The 17,204-nt window shown below is 44.5% G+C and overlaps 1 protein-coding gene across 1 annotated transcript in view; it reads right to left on the bottom strand.

The window, feature by feature from the left end:
- The window catches only part of LOC141092484 (probable cation-transporting ATPase 13A4), a 374,510-nt gene that overhangs the window by 62,743 nt on the left and 294,563 nt on the right, over positions 1-17,204 (bottom strand). Inside the window, exons 20-22 of the mRNA XM_073578655.1 lie at positions 16,626-16,739; positions 16,212-16,291; positions 15,026-15,068 (exon numbers count right to left, since the gene is read on the bottom strand). Coding sequence (XP_073434756.1) covers positions 15,026-15,068; positions 16,212-16,291; positions 16,626-16,739 — 237 coding nt within the window. The remainder of the gene's footprint in view (positions 1-15,025; positions 15,069-16,211; positions 16,292-16,625; positions 16,740-17,204) is intronic.

Here is a 17,204-nt window from a genome sequence, read left to right on the forward strand (position 1 = left end):
TAATTCTCTGTCCACATTAACATATAAGGGGTTATATTTTGCGTAACGAGTTGCAGTTTTGAATAACATCATTCATTTTACCACATAGTGTACTGAAAAATAGGAAAACAAATTCCAAATGTGGTAAAATTGCAAAAAAAAAAATTTGCAATTCTGACATTGTTTTATGGGATAAATTGTATGGCAAAAAAATTGGCCTTGGAAATGCGGTTCTCCTCCTCGGTATGATTAACAAGATACCACACAGGTTTTTTTAATCATTTTAGTGGAAACATTTTTTTTTTTTCTTTTATTGTGTCTTAACTTTTCTAGATTCGTAATGTTTAATTTTTTGATTGATGGAACGGTGTGAGCCAATATTTTATTGATATCATTATGGAATAGATATGAGATTTTGATCACTTTTATAACATTTTTTGCAGTATTACAGTGACCAAAATATGCAGTTTTCCTGTTTTCAATTTTTTTTTCTGTTTATGGTTTATACTGATCTGTTGTTGTTGTTTTCATATTTTGATAGACCAGAATTTTCTAGGCTATGGCGATACTTCATACGTATATTTTTTATTTTTTCAATTTTTTTAATGGTGGAAATTGAGGTGATTTGAAATTTTATTTATTTTTTTAACAAAATTTTTTGTGAAACTTTTTACTGTATTTGTTAGTCCTATTAGGTGGCTTAAACCTGCAATTCTTTGATCGCTTGTACTGTACACAGCAATACCACAGTATTGCTGCATGTATTAAAAATTATGGACTCTTTTGAAGTCTAGCCATAGGTTGAGTTTCAAGGGACCTCCACAATGGCAGGCATTGAAGTCTTCAACAGAACCCTGACTGTCACTGCAACCCAAAGTCATTCCGCATTCATGTTATGGGGGCGCCGATGGATGCATAAAATAATGGCCCCCTTTGCTGACTCATTGTTAATGCCACTGTCAGAGTTTAACAGCCGCAGGTTAAAAGGTTTAACGCGTTAACAGTCGTGGGTGAAGCGCTCTACCTGCAGCTGTTTGAGGCAGGTGCTGGCAGAAACACACACAGTAATGATCTGCCAGGTATGGGGAAAGCTCACCCCATGAGCCCAATCTATACAACAACTACTGACGTGTGTCATACATGTATAGCGTATGTTGGTCAAAGGTTAAAATAATATTATTTCTAGTAAGTTTGAAGAGTAATTTAACCCCTTAAAGCGGCAGCTAGAGATGAGCGACTTTGCCTTTTTTCGGGTCGAGTCGGGTTTCATGAGACCTGACAATCGCAAAAGTCGGGTCGAACGAAATCGGCCGATTATTGTGAAAAGTCGAAGGCCAACAGAAACACAAAACCCAATGCAAGTCAATGGGGAAGAAAAGTCAGCAGTGAGTGGAGGACAGGAAACACACCTACAGTGCCCATTTTAATGACAAAAAACATCAATTCTTATTACTTAAGCTTGTCAACCTTAATTTACTTTATAATAATAGTTATGCATTGAAAACTGGGGGTTATTTGGCTAAAGTTGTGGGGGGGTACTGCTGGCTCCAGATTTTCGTGGGCCCAGGGCCAAAGAGTGTCAATGGGCTCCTTTAACACATGCCACAATTCATGATCCTCTGATACGGCAGAGAAATAGCACTATAGTACAATGAAAAATACTTCACATGACTGATACCCATTTTAAATTCTCCAATAGCTCCAAAAACGGACAGTATATTACTCCATACAGTGTTATGGCCACCGCATAGTGCGCCATACAGAGTAATGAGGCCCATATATTTCTCCACACAGAATCATTGGTCCCATATAATGTTCGATACAGTATATGATGAGCTCCACATAATGCTACAGTATATGTTAGTCCCCATGGATGAAGCTCCATTGTCTTATGGGCCCAAATAATGCTCCATATATAATGGGCCTCATTTCTAATGCTCCAGTGTATAATGGGCCCTGTAAATGCTGCTCCAGTGTCTGATGTCCACCTTTGGAAAGCTCCAGTGTATGGTGGGCCCCATATATCATTCCCCAGAGCATAGCGTTCCCCAAAAATTGCTCCCAACCTTTAAAAACAATTAAATAAGTCTCCTCGCTAGGGAATCCCTGTACTCTGGACTCCTCGTTGTCCCCATCTTCCATCTCTCTGCACTTGGACTGTTTAGGCAGAGGGCGTACAGACATGATGTCATCGCACTCTCTGACCAGAATGTCACTGTCAGGAAACGCGGAAGACGTCATGGCAGTGGAGCAGGGAGAGGTAAGTATTTCAACTTTGCAAGTGCTGTGATCCTGAGCAAGCAGGGGGGACCCACTCGTTCGCGATGGCACTGGCACAGGGCCCCTCATAGTACAGCGGTGTGTCTGACGGCGGGTGGAGGGCTCTCCCACCGGCAGAGACACTTTTGCGTACTATGAGGGGAAATTTGCCAGTGCCGTCGCCCATGAGTATCCCCCCACACCTGCTCAAGGAACCTGCACTTTCATCTGCATCTTCCTCTTTGTCACCGTGTAAGGTGGTATAGTGTGCGGGAAGGGGAACCTGAGTTTCATCAGGGTCAGATTCTGGCTGTGTAGAGTGCGAGGGGAATGTAGTGGTCTGGGGCAATGTACCAGCAGAATCATCTAGCAGTTGCTGGGCATTAGTGCACCTGTAGCGCCCCCAGGAGTACGGTCGCCACAGTGGCATTACCTTTCACCTAGGGAGTGTGATGTCATGCTTGGGAGCAATGAAGGATCTCTCTAGCATTTAAACCAACACACAACACAGTTCCCACTCCAGGCCAGCAGGGAGACCTCTGAACCTGACTGCTGAGGAGCTGCTCTCTGTGGTCGGGAGGAGGGAAGTTAGGGCAGTCTGTGAAGGGAAAGGGAAGTGTGTGGATGTGAGAAGGGGAGCTGGAGGATGATCAGAGTTAAGGCTCACTCCTAGCTGGAGCGCATGGTCCGGATTCCGGTCTCCGAGTTTGTAGGGACACTGATGGTCCTGCAGCAGAAACCGGAGGAAGTAGCAGCTGTAAATGCTCTGTTTCCAACTAAGGCTCGGAGGCCCCAGTAGCGACTTGTGTGAGCCAGAAGGAAAAGGCTACGGCTGCCTGCCATACGAGAAAGTTTCAAAAAAGAGTCAACAGGGGGAACTTCAGTGAACTCAGTACTGCGAGTACCTCAGATAAGCGCTAAAATGGAGGCCACACTACCTATCTGCAGAGAGAGCATTCCTAATTTGCTTCCAGGCTGACCAACTCCTTCTCCATCTGTACTCTGGGTCCTGTACGGCACTTACCAAGTACAGGTAAAGGAACTGCACGACTGTGTCTGTCATCTTTCTCCTGCGCCTGGTGCACGGCTCTGCTACATCCTGCACTGCACACCATCTACCAACTCTTTCATCTGCCCTGCATCTATGGCCCTACCTGTGCAGGGCTTCTACATCTTAGCTGCACCACAACATCTGTCCCAGAGAAGCAACACTGCAGCGCTGGTCAATCTGATCAGAAACCACAGGTGGCGTCACGTATCATTCACCTATAAATGTTATTCACCCCTTTGCATGGACGCCCATGCCCACGGACCGGGTCACCAACACCGTGACACATCCCTCTGAGATTCCAGCCCGGTACCGATTAATCCCATTGCCCTGGCTGGCCACCCACACTCGATGTCAGCTTCATCTTGGACTGGGGAATTCAGAGTTTGACTTGATAACCCAGGCATGGTATGTGGGAAAGAGCTACATGGACTAATGTGAAATGTAGCCTGCTGCATCATTCACTTTTGGTGGGGGTGAAGGACACAAGGAAAGGGGTTCATCCTGACCAGGAGCCAGCACTTGACGACTTAGTGCTTGCATTTTTTGAAACTTCAGAAGAGGAGGGCATATTTGCTGGAGTCTGTTTCGGCACTGTAAGCCAAAACCAGTTCCTGATGCTCCGACTTTAAAAGCGGTTAACCTACTCCCATAAAAGGTAGCCTTCCAGGCGTTCTGGAGCCAGACCATGATGCAGGCTCAACACCTCCTGCCTTAGCTGCTATTGTGCTTTTGCCACTGCCAGCAGATGCACCACCACCATCAGTACCAGCTGGCCCCCCCACGCCCACGTCCGCGGCCTTTTCCACCATACTTCCAAATTTTGGAGAAAATGTACCCAAAATAACATTAGATATATGGTACTGTATCAGAAGCGTACAGCTCTATAGAGTCAAAGGATAATTGTCAATCTCCATCTATATTTCATGAGTCACACAGACGCTCACACTCTCAGTATGGATTAGACAAGAATATAAAAAGTAGAAAAAGGGTACAGTATCATCAGATACCAGGTATATATAGTATAGTTTAAACATTCTATATCTGCGTATATATTTCAGGAGGCAGACAAAGACGTTCTCAGGCTCAGTATGGACTACAACACAATATAAAAAGCCATAAAACGGTAATGGATCTGAAGCGTACAGCTGTACACAGTGTAGGGGTCATTGTCAATCTCAGTATTTATTTCCACAGTCAGAAACAGACTCTCACTTGGTCAGTTTGGATTAGACCAGAATTTAAAAAGCAGTAAATGGGTAATGTATCACAAGCGTAGAGCTGTATACAGTGTTGGGGTAATTTTTAAATCTACATATAAATTGCATGAGTAACCCACAGTCTCTCACATGCTCAGGATGGATCACACCACAATATAAAAAGAAGATCCACAAGAAATAATCACACATGTGGGCCAATGTTCAAGGTGTCAATGATACACTTAGAGTGGTGGGTGGAGGAGGACTTCCTGGCAGAAAGGGTACAGTATCATCAGATACCCGGTATATATAGCATAGTTTAAACATTAAAAATGTACGTCTATATATCAGGAGTAGTGTTGAGCCACCCCACTAGTGTTCGAGTTCGGTTCGGTTCATCGAACAGGAGGCAAGTTCGTCGAATGTTCGTCGAACGTTCGACGAACACCGTCGAGCCCCATTTAAAATAATGGCAGGCAAACACAAACACATACAAACACATAGAAAACAATTACAAAACACCTTAAAAGGTGTCCCAAAGCAGACAAAATGCTCAGAAGACAAAAATAACATATGGAAAAGGGCAACTACATATAGAAAAGAGGTGGAGGAGTAAAAGGAGGAGGGGGAGACACAGATATAGGCATGTCATGCCCTTATAAAGTCAAGAAATGCAGGACTAAAAATCTAAAATAAAAAAAATCTAAAATTCTAAAATCGACGACGATCATATACCGTTGGACTTCTCACCATAAATTATGCAAACTGCCGATTATGCGGCGTTATTCCCACGACCCTCTGAACAGCGTCCATGAAGGCAAAGTGTTTGGTTTCTGGGGGCAGTATGGTTGCAAAGCTGAACCTTAAAGGAATGTCCAGAAGGGCACCACCAGGAGTAGAGCCTGTGGCTTAATTGGACTCCACACGGGCAACCTCAACCATGCCAGCCACGGAAAAGATGGACAGATTGCAAGCTTTGTCGATTCTGTGGGTGGTGGTGCATGGCCGTTTTTAGTTGTGCCAGCGATTTGTCAGCTTAATTCCGTTTACGAACGAGACTCCGGCATGACCCCGCGGTCCACATCCAGCTTACTAGAGGGACACGTGAGACTCTGGCACGCGAGATCGAGCAATAACAGGTCTGTCATGCCCTTACATGTCCGAGGCTGCATGCGCGCTACACTGAAAGGACCAGCGTGTGTCGCTTACAGGTGCGGATAACCCTCTGAACCCCGTTAGTGATGGGGATCTGGGATTCCAATTCTTCCCCACGAACGAGGATTTCCCAGTAAGTGCAGGTCAACCGGAATTAGGCCTAACCGGCATTCCAGAAAGAATGTGAAAAAATTAATTGTCCTAACCACAGGTGCTGTAGCTTGCTTAACAGCTGGGTTTCTCTGCTGAGTAGCACACAGTTCTTACATAAACAGGCGGCATAGCTTGGTTCACGGGTGGGCAACTCTGCTGAGTAGCAGACAGTGCTTACATAAACAGGCGGCATAGCTAGCTTCATGGGTGGGCTCCTCTGCTGAGCAGTAGACACAGGTACTAGGCCCAAAGTATTGACTGGGCTAAATGGAGTTAAAAAATGGTTCTTACATAAACAGGCGGCACAGCTTGGTTCATGGGTGGGCTCCTCTGCTGAGTAGCAGACATAGTTACTAGGCCCAAAGTATTAACTGGGCTAAATGCAGTCAAAAACTGGTTCTTTCATAAACAGACGGCATAGCTAGGTTCACGGGCGGGCTCCTCTGCTAAGTAGCAGACAGTGCTACAAGGCCCAAAAGGATTTTCTGGACAAGATGCGGTAAAAAATTATTAGAAACACACACGATGTAGCTCCTTGACAGGTGCACTACACCGCTGGCTACCAGACACCGCTACTATGCTATGAAACTGTCTATAAACATTTAAAACCATTATTAATGTGAAAATGCAGTTACGCTTTTGGTGAACGAACCATTCTCGAACAGAACCTCGAACAGCCGAATTTTACACAAAGTGTTAGAGTTCGACGAACGGCTCGAACACTGTCCCAAACAGCTCAAATTTGAACTTGGCGAACAGGTCAACTCGAACACCGCTCATCTCTAATCAGGAGGCAGACTCAGATTATCTCAGGCCCAGTATGGATTCGATAAGATTGTAGAAAGTTGAGAAAGGGTACAGTATCACCGGATAACAGGTATATATGTAGCATAGTTTACACATTAAAAATCTATGTCTATATATCAGGAAGCAGACTCAGACGGTCTCAGGCCCAATATGGATTTGATAAGATTCTAGAAAGTTGAGAAAGGGTGCAGTATCACTGGATACCAGGTATATATAGCATAATTTAAACATTAAAAATCTCCGTGTATATTTCCGTAGTCCGACAAAGACACTCACATCCTCAGTATGGATTAGACAAGAATCTAAAAAGTAGAAAAAGGGTAATGTATTCGAAGCATACACAAGTTTACACTGATGGGGTATTTTTCAATCTTCATATATATTTCAGTCTCAGTAAGACAGTCCAAACTCTCCGCAAGACAAAACGAGATGGATACAAGTACAGACGGAAAGTCGAATGATTGTAGAAATTTTGGAATTACTAATCACGGGAAAAACTCCCAGGAGAATTCTCAGAGGCGATGCTGACCCTCATTTACTTTGTCTGTGGAGACAGCGAAAACAGTTCATAACAAATGGAAACCATTGATAATCTGAAGATAGAGCCCAGCAGGACAGGGCATAGCTACGTCTTAACCATCATCTATCAGTTCACCAAATTTGCATTGGCAGTGAAGGATTTAACAGCCCAGACTACACAGCGGTGGAGCAGGGAGAGGTAAGTATTGTAAGTTCTGGGGCCCTGAGCAAGCAGGGGGGGCCCACTTGTGGGCGGCGATACTGGCACAGGGCCCCTCATAGTACGCCAGTGTGTCTGACGGGGGGTGTGCACCCCCACCGTCAGAGACACTTGATTGTACTATGAGGGACTCTGTGCCAGTGCCATCGCCCAAGAGTGGGCCCACCCACCTGTCCAGGGCAACGGCACTCGCACGGGTGCGTGCACCAGGTGGTGACCCCGGCCCTGGGGGGGGGCAGCCCAGTTAGGGAGGTTGATAAAATGGCATATGTTGATGTTGGACATTCAGCAGCTGAAAATGGAGGAATTGGAAAAGTCCACGGAAGAGGAGGACAAAAGCGAGCCATTTTTCTGGCAACCTACGTGTCAGCAGGGGAAGGTTGGACAAAATCCTTTGAAACCCATGCATGGTTCATTTTAATGAAGGTTAGATAATCAACATTTGGGTCAACAGACGGGTCCTTTTTTCTGTCAGGATTGATCCAGCAGCACTGAAGACTCTTTCGGATAGCACACTAGCAGCAGGGCAAGCGAGATCCTGTGTGGCATATTGTGCAAATTCAGGCCAGGCATCCAGTTTACAGGCCCAATAGTCAAAGGGAAATGACCTGTGAGGGAGAATATCGATATGGGAAGAGAAGTAGTTGGTAACCATATTTGACAACTGCTGTCTCCTGTCACTTTCAATCAATGCAGTATTACCAGTCGTGTGAGCGGTACTTGAAGAATCAGTCCACAACATGGTCATGAAACCTGTGTCCAATGCCACTTCAACTATGTGCACCACGAACACCTCTTCCATGTTGCCCCCTACGGCTCGTGGGAGAACCATCACCGCCGCTGTGTGCTGGGAATGCCTCAAACATACGGTTTACCAGAGTTGCTTGTTTGTTAGCCAATATTAGCTCTAGGCTCTCCTGTGGCATGATGTTTTGGAATTTGCCTTTATAGCGTGGATCCAGGATGCTGGCCAACCAGTAGTCATCATCGTTCATCATTTTGGCAATGTGGGGTCCCTTGTTAGGATCTGCAAGGCATAATCAGACATGTGGGCCAATATTCCAGGTGTAAATGATGCACTGCGAGTGCTGGGTGGAGGAGCACTTTGTGGCAAATCAACATCCCTCCAGTCACGCACAAACCCTGTACCTGACCTTGCCACGCCAACATTTTCTCTTGCCCTCTGAGAAGCATCCTCCTCCCCTAAATAATCATCCCCATCATCCCCCTCCTCCTCCTCTTCCTCCTCCTCGTCCAGGAGAGTTCCCTGAGCAGACAATGGCTGACTGTCATCAAGGCTTCCCTCCTCCTCTTCCTGCTCCTTAATGTGCGTCAAAGTTTGAATGAGCAGATGCATAAGTGGGATGCTCATGCTTTTGATGGTGTCGTCTGCGCTTACCAGCCGTGTGCATTCCTCAAAACACTGAAGGACTTTACAGAGATCTTTCAGCTTCGACCACTGCACACCAGACAACTCCATGTCTGCCCTCAAACTGCCTGCCCGTGTATCCTCCCACAAATGTAGTACAGCCTGCCTCTGTTTGCACAGCCTCTGAACAATGTGCAGGATGGCGTTCCACCTTGTTGCAACGTCGATAATTAGGCGGTGCTTGGGAAGGTGGAGCAATCTCTGCTGCTTCTGCATATGACTGGAGTGTACGGGCAACCGGCGGATGTGCGAGCACAGTCTTCGCACCTTATGGAGCAGGGCTGTTAACTCTAGATAATTATTGAGGAAGCACTGCACCACCAGGTTCAAGGTGTGAGCCAGGCAAGGTATGTGTCTCAGATTTGAAAGGGCTATGGCTGCCACAAAATTCCGTCCGTTATCACTAACTACCTTGCCTGCCTCAAGATGTACACTGCCCAGCCATGACTCAGTTTGTCGCTGCAAGTAGTCGGCCAGTACCTCCGCGGTGTATCTGTTGTCGCCCAAACACATCATCTTCAACACAGCCTGCTGACGCTTACCACTAGCTGTTCTCATGTGCAACACTGGCAGCTGCAGATGGAGTGCTCGTGCGACTGTGCTCTGTGGACGAGCTTTCGCTTCTGGAGGAGGAGGAGGGTCGAACGCCTACAGCCAACTGTTTCCTATACCGTTTGCTAGGCAGCACTGTCCCACCGCCGCTGTCTGCTGTGGACCCTGCATGCACCACATTTACCCAGTGCACAGTGATGGACACATAAACGCCCTGGCCATGCCTACTGGACCATGCATCTGTTGTGAGGTGCGCCTTTCCACTCACTGATTGCTTGAGTGCATGGACAATGCGCTATTTCATGTGCAGGTGGAGGGCTTGGATGGCTTTTCGAGAAAAGAAGTGCCAACTGGGTAGGTCATAGCGTGGTACTGCGCAGGCCATGAGCTCGTGGAAAGCTTCGCCTTCAACCGGTAGGGCATCATCTCTAACGAGATTAGTTTGGCAATGTGGGCGCTCAAACGCTGTGTACACGGATGAGTGAAGGAGTACTTTCTTGTCCTACTGAGAGTCTCTGGTAGGGTGAGCTGGACTTGAGAGCTGCATATGGTGGAACTAGCGGTGGACATGGCGGACTGAGAGAGGGTTGGTGATGGTCAAGTGTTGGTGGTCTTGCTGATGGCCTAGATTCAGTCTTTCGTAGCAATAACATTGTGATTCCCTAACTGCTTTGGCCTTGCGACGACACCTCAACATTTGCTGCTGGTGGTGTGCTAACCGGTGGGCTTACAGTGGGGGAAGTGATGTAGCGTTGCTGACTACCTTCATTCGGAGCAGGTGCACATGCGGTACATGAGATTTAGTAGTCTGTCCATGCTTGCAAGTGCATGGTGGTTAAATGTCTAAGCATGCAACTGGTATTCAAATTTCTCAGATTTTTCCCTCGGCTAAAGGTATTTGCGCACTTCTTACAGATAACCTTTGCCTGATCATTAGGATTTTGTTAAAAAAAAGTGCCACACTGCACTCTTCCTACTATGGAACACATTTTGAGGCCTTGCACGCTGTGCTAATTTGACCGTCTGGCCAAGCTGTCCTGCAACTCTTTGGGTTTTTGTAAACCGTTTTTGGACTGCTACGGGCCTGCCAGATAACAGCTGTTACGATGTCAATGCCTGCTGAGGATCCTCCTCCTCTTCTGAGCTATTGGCAGTGGCACCCTCTTCCCCCAATGGATGCCAATCTGGGTCAACAACTGGGTCATCCATCACCTCCTCTTCATTTTCATGTGCACCTTCCTCTGTGTCACCGTGTAAGGTGGTATAGTATGCGGGAAGGGGCACCTGAGTTACATCAGGGTCAGATTCTGGCTCAGTACACTGCGAGGAGAATGTAGTGCTCTGAGTGAAGGTACCAGCAGAAAAATCTAGCAGTGGCTGTGCATCAGTGCACTCCATGTCAGATTCAACTTGGACTTGGGAATTCACGATTTGACTTGATAACCCAGGCATGGTATGTGAAAAAAGCTCCATGGTGTAATCTGTAGTGTGGTCTGCCACATCCTTCACTTTTGGTAGGAGTGAAGGACACAAGGAAAGGTGTTGCTCCTGACCAGGAGCCTCCACTGATGACTCAGTGCTTTTATTTTTGAAACTTCAGAAGAGGAGGCTATGGAGCTGGAGGCTGTGTCAACAATGTAAGCCAAAACTTGTTCCTGAAGCTCCGGCTTTAAAAGCAGTTTACCTACTCCCAGAAAAGGGAGCCTTCGAGGCCTTGTGGAGCCAGACGATGACGCAGGCTCAACACCTCCTGCCTTAGGTGCTATTGTGCTTTTGCCACTACCAGCAGATGCCCCACCACCCCCACCACCATCAGTACCAGCTGGCAACCCCCGCCCACTTCCACCATACTTCCTCATTTTTGTGAAAATGTACCCAAAATACCACCAGCTATATGGTACTGTAAAACAAGGTACAAGGTGTATATAGTATTGTGGAGAATTTGAATCTCCCTAGAGATTTTAGGAGCCTGAACTATTATCTCAGGCCCACTATAGATTACACCTCAATTTAACAGGCTGAAATTGGCTGGTGTATGACCAAGTACAAGGTGTATATAGTATTGGGGAGAATTGGAAGCTCCCTAGAGATTTTAGGAGGCTGAACTATTATCTCAGGCCCACTATAGATTACACCTCAGTTTAACAGGCTGAAATTGGCTGGTGTATGACAAAGTACAAGGTGTATATAGTATTGGGGAGAATTTGAATCTCCCTAGAGATTTTAGGAGGCTGAACTATTATCTCAGGCCCAATATAGATTACACCTCAATTTAACAGGCTGAAATTGGCTTGTGTATGACAAAGTACAAGGTGTATATATACTATTGGGGAGAATTTGAATCTCCCTAGAGCTTTTAGGGGGCTGACAATGATGCTCTCAGTCCAAGTATGGCAGCAAGCAGCCTAATAAGCAGGACTGCTGCACACAAAATTGTGGAAAAATGAACGTTTGGTAGCTTTGCAGAAAAGAGGAAGAAAAGTATTTTTGCTTTTAAAAAAGCAGTTTGCACTGCAGTGTGTAAACAGCAAGGCAGCTATCAGGGAGCCTTATAAGGCAGCCTAATAACCAACAGAGCTGATGCACAAAAAATATAGCCTCCCCTGTCACTGCACACTAACTGTTTTGTTGTACAGTGGAAATCGCTAACAACAGAAGCAGTTTTTTTGTTCTTCTTCCCTGCCTAATGCTCTCCCTTATTCAGAATCAGCAGCTGCAACCTCTCCCTAATGCTAATATCGGCAGAAGTAAGATGGCGGTCGGCGTGCACGCCCTTTTATAGCCCCTGTGATACCACACAAAGCAAGCCAATCACTTGCATACCCTTCTCAAAGATGGTGGTGACCGCTGTCCATGTCATCGCGTTGCCCACAGTGTGTGTCCTCCATCATTGGCTGAAAAAGGGCGCTGGAAACATCATTTGAAATGCGACTTTGGCGCTCTGGTCGCAGACCTCGTGGCCTACCTCATGCTATGGTCGGGTTTCGTTTCATGAAACCCGACTTCAGCGAAAGTCGGCGACTTATGAATTTGACCGACCCGTTTCGCTCAACTCTAGAGGCAGCCCTTTTTCGCTTTTTTGTATCTGTTTTTTCTTCCCAGAGCCATAACTCTTTTATTTTTCTGTCCACATAGACATGTGAGGGCTTGTTTCTTGCGGGACAAGTTGTAATTTGAATGAAACCATCCTGTTTACCACACAGCGTACTCAAAAACGGGAAAAAAATTCCAAATGTAATGAAATTGTGAAAAAACACAATTCTGACTTTGTTTTTTGGGAATTATTTTTATGGTATACAATTTGAAGGAAAATTGACCATCCAATATGATTCTCCTCATTAATACGATTACAGCAATTCCAAACATGTCCAGTTTTTTTATTATTTTAGTGGTGAAAAATATCTGAAGTTTGCAACAAAAACTTTTTGGAGAATTTTTTTGTGGGGTGAGACGACTTTTTTAGTACTATTTTGGGATAGATGAGACTTTTTGATCGCTCATTGCAGCATTTTTTGTGGAATTGTGGCAACTAATAAAGTGCTCTTTCAAAGGAGTTCCATGAATTTGAAAGGAGTTCAGTAATGACAGTCAAGGGGGTCATCAGCTCACCACCGGCTGTCATGACAATCCATCGGCAACCTGCGATAATGTCACGGGTGCGCCGATGGACCAAAGTAAAGACACATGCGCTCGTTAAATGCTGCTGTGAGAGGTTGACAGCGACATTTAACAGGTTAACAATCGTGGGTGTCGGCAATCTCTCCCTGGGGCTCTTGTGCGTTGTTATCAGAGCTAACGTCACTGTTCGGCCATTCAGACATTTTAAGCAGTAAGAGGAAGTTGGGGATCAGCTGTAGCCCGGCTTCCACTTCATGTTCAAAAACATTCGAAGGTGGAGACAGTGACGCTAGAGCTGACTGGGCACCAGCGTCACATGTCACAACACCGCATGAGAGCCCCGGGGAAAGCGACTAACAACACTGTGGAGCTTGATTATAAGCTTTATTATGTTTTCAGGGCCAAACATTTTGATCAATAAGGGGTGTCCTAGTAGTGGACAATCCCTTTAAGTATTTATTTTTATCTAAATATAAGTACCATATTTACTCACGTATAAGCTGAGATTTTCAGACCATTTTTGGAGCTGAAAGTCCCCCTCTCGGCTTATATGCGAGTCATATACTGGGGGTTGGCGGGGGTGTCAGAGATCATGGGACAATGGGGCTACAGAGACCGCGTCAGGAGGGGGTAAGTATAGCGATATTCACCTGTCCCCGTTTACACGCTGCTCACCACCATCTGTCGCGTCCTCTGTCTGTGATGTTCAGGTCAGAGGGTGCGGTGACGTTATTAGTGCATGCCGTGCCCTCTGCTGCCTGAACGTCACTGAGAGATGACGTGGCAGACAGTGGTGAGCAGTGTGGGAACGTGGACAGGTGAATATCTCATGTGCCAGATCCTGAGCCAGCAGCGACGGAGAGGTATGTCATTTTTTTTTTTATTTGCAGCAGCATATGGGGATCATTCTGTGGAGCATCTTATGGGGGCATATTCTGTGGAGCACCTTATGGGGGCCTATTCTGTGGAGCATCTTATGGGGGCCTATTCTGTGGAGCATCTTATGGGGGCCTATTCTGTGGAGCATCTTATGGGGGCATAGTCTGTGGAGCATGTTATGGGGGCATAGTCTGTGGAGTATCTTATGGGGGGAATATTATGTGGAGCATCTTATGGGGGCATATTCTGTGGAGCATCGTATTTGGGCATAGTCTGTGGAGCATCTTATGTGGGCCTATTCTGTGGAGCACCTTATGGGGGCCTATTCTGTGGAGCATCTTATGGGGGCATATTCTGTGGAGCATCTTATGAGGGCATATTCTGTGGAGCATCTTATGGGGGCATATGCTGTGGAGCATCTTATGGGGGCATACTGTATGGAGCATCTTATGGGGGCATAATGTATGGAGCATCTTATGGGGGCATATTCTATGGAGCATCTTATGGGGCATAATCTATGGAGCATCGTATGGGGGCATAATCAATGGAGCATAATCTATGGAGCATCATATGGGGCAGCATATTCTATGGAGCATCTTATGGGGGCATAATCTATGGAGCATCTTATGGGGGCATATTCTATGGAGCATCTTATGGGGGCATATTCTATGGAACATCTAATGGGGGCATAATCTATGGAGCATCTTATGGGGGCATAATCTATGGAGCATCTTATGGGGCAGCATATTCTATGGAGCATCTTATGGGGGCATAATCTATGGAGCATCTTATGGGGGCATATTCTATGGAGCATCTTATGGGGCCATTATTAACCTTTATGGAGCATTATGTGGGGTGTATTTTGTATGGAGCATCTTAAGGGGCCATCATGAACTGTATGGAGCATTATTTTGGGCTCCTGATTCAATATGGATATTCAAAAACATTTAACCTACTGATGTCTCAATTTATTTTTGAGATTTACCAGTAGCTGCTACATTTTCCACCCTAGGCTTATACGCGAGTCAATACGTTTTCCCAGTTTTTTGTGGCAAAATTAAGGGGGTCGTCTTATACACATGGCGGCTTATACACGAGTATATACGGTAAACTATCCGTATTTTTTTTCATCTTAGCTGTTTTCTAATTATTGCAATATGTTGTACTATAGAGAAAAATTGGAAAATAGACGTTTTAGGTTTACTCACTCCACAGTCATTGGCTCCATCTCCACACATTGCGACGTAGTAACTGTAAAATGGAGTAGAAGGAGAAAGTTATCATATATACTGTTTTTTATTTACCTAACTAACAGAAAATACCACAATTAGAATTTTGAACAAACTAAATATGGGTAGGTTTTTTTTTACTAAGAACATGTCCTCCGGAAAGTATCAGTTTATTCTAGAAATTACTTTGTAAATGATTTGAGTAAGGCTATGTTCACTTTGCAGTCCTTTGCGCACTATGCTGGACTTTCTATCCAGAGTCTAACCACTGACCAGGTTTACCAACCATTCAGAAATTCATGGACAGTCAGTAAAAATATTGCACTTTTTTGCCGTGTCCGTATAAAAAATATGAGGCATCCATGATTTTTTTTTAAGGCTAAAGAAATATATAATTTTTTTATTGTAATCATTTTACAGTTTACAGTGGATCCAGCTGATGTTTTCACTTCTGTGAGGGGCTGTAGATATGTATCACAAATAATCAGAATGATTTATTATGGTTTTCCAATGTGTCCCTAAAAAAATATTGTGTTTGTGATTTTTGATAAGTTGTCCAATAAAGAAATGAAAAGTCAACCTTGCCTCCATCCTGACAGCATTCGTCTTTTTCAGAAATGCAAAAATGTGGCCCTTTCGGGGTTCGAACAGGAACCATGTTTTAGGGTATTCCAATAGAAACTTGGGCATAGGGCTCAACGTAGAGCACTATATGAATGTAAACCTAGCCTAAGTTGTATATCAGCAGATCTAGTATGCAGTACAACAACCTATTTTTTTGTGACCAACCCAAATGCCAACATTAGGAATTTAAAGCACATATATCCAATTATAGGGAACATGAAATATGTCTCTGTCTTTTCTCAGCTTTATCCATGAGTTTTTGTACAGTAGATGGATATAACCTGTCAAATGTTGGCTTTACTCGCACATCAGTATTTGGTCAGGGTTTCATCAGTTTTTGAAGGGACTGGATATTTTTGTTTTCCTACTGCATTGATGAAACTGTTTTCAACTGACTGTTCTGTCAGGCAACTGATCGCCATTAATCTCATGGCTAGTTTATTGCTAGGTTTAGTCTTATCTGCATTATTAGGGATGCGCATGTAATTACGCATACTGTATGATAGGACAATCCTAGAATCCATTAATATTAGAAACATACTCCATTTTTTGAAACTCTTCTATAAGATCGGATTTCTGGCCTGGAGACATTCTTGCAAAAATGGCACCATTCAGCAATAACTGTTTGGAAACAAGAGGAAATAGAATAATACGATTGAAATTGGAAATATATGTTGAATAAATGAACATACAGTATATTAGTTATGCAATAGAGAATATTCAGTACAAAATAAAATCAATGGAGCCTCAAAATGTAGTTTGAAATAAAAGAGCACACGTATCGATTGCACCGAGTCTAACTGTATTAACTATATCCTACTCTGCCCATGAGGAGCAGGTACTCTGTTGAACAGGAATAGCAGGTATAACATAGGCATGGCCAATGGAAAATCCAAGCCCAAGTATAAGGAGAGTTAGATAAACCATTGCAAGTACTCAATTATTAAAACAATACCTTTGGCAATAAGCTATAGAAGTGATCCACTATAACCTGGTAGGCTTTTCCAGTCATGGCAAAACAGTAGTTGGTATCTTCCTTTGATTTATCACATTTATCAATGTCAATAACCTGAAGGTAAATTAAATTAAGGAGAGGCAATAAGAACATTTTATTTTTGTTTATGCATCAGAACTTATTGCAAAAATCAAAAATTAATGTCAATTAGTGAAAAAATTATTTTTATTAGGCCAAATTCATATGACTGTATAGCAGTTACATTTTATAGTGTGTGCTACAGCTGCAATTCCTGCTGTAACCGCAGGGTTCCTGATATAAATGAACAGCCTCATAAGTATATGTGACACTGTCAGTTTGGAGAGGTGGCCCACAGTCTCCCTGAAAAGATGTAGCTGTAACATGGAGCATAAAATACAGTCTCCATTTGGTTGCGTGAATTTCGCATTAGAGTATATATAAAGTAGTAACAGAAAGAAACACCATTAAATTATTGCTTAAACCATAGCAAAAACACGCAGTGCATGCAGTAGTCAGGTGCAGTCAAAGACAACTAAGGTGTCCTTGTCAATAAACTGA

Source organism: Dendrobates tinctorius, unplaced genomic scaffold, assembly GCF_039654945.1.
Source record: "Dendrobates tinctorius isolate UK_male_01 unplaced genomic scaffold, ASM3965494v1 ptg000060l, whole genome shotgun sequence".
Lineage (NCBI taxonomy): Eukaryota > Metazoa > Chordata > Amphibia > Anura > Dendrobatidae > Dendrobates > Dendrobates tinctorius.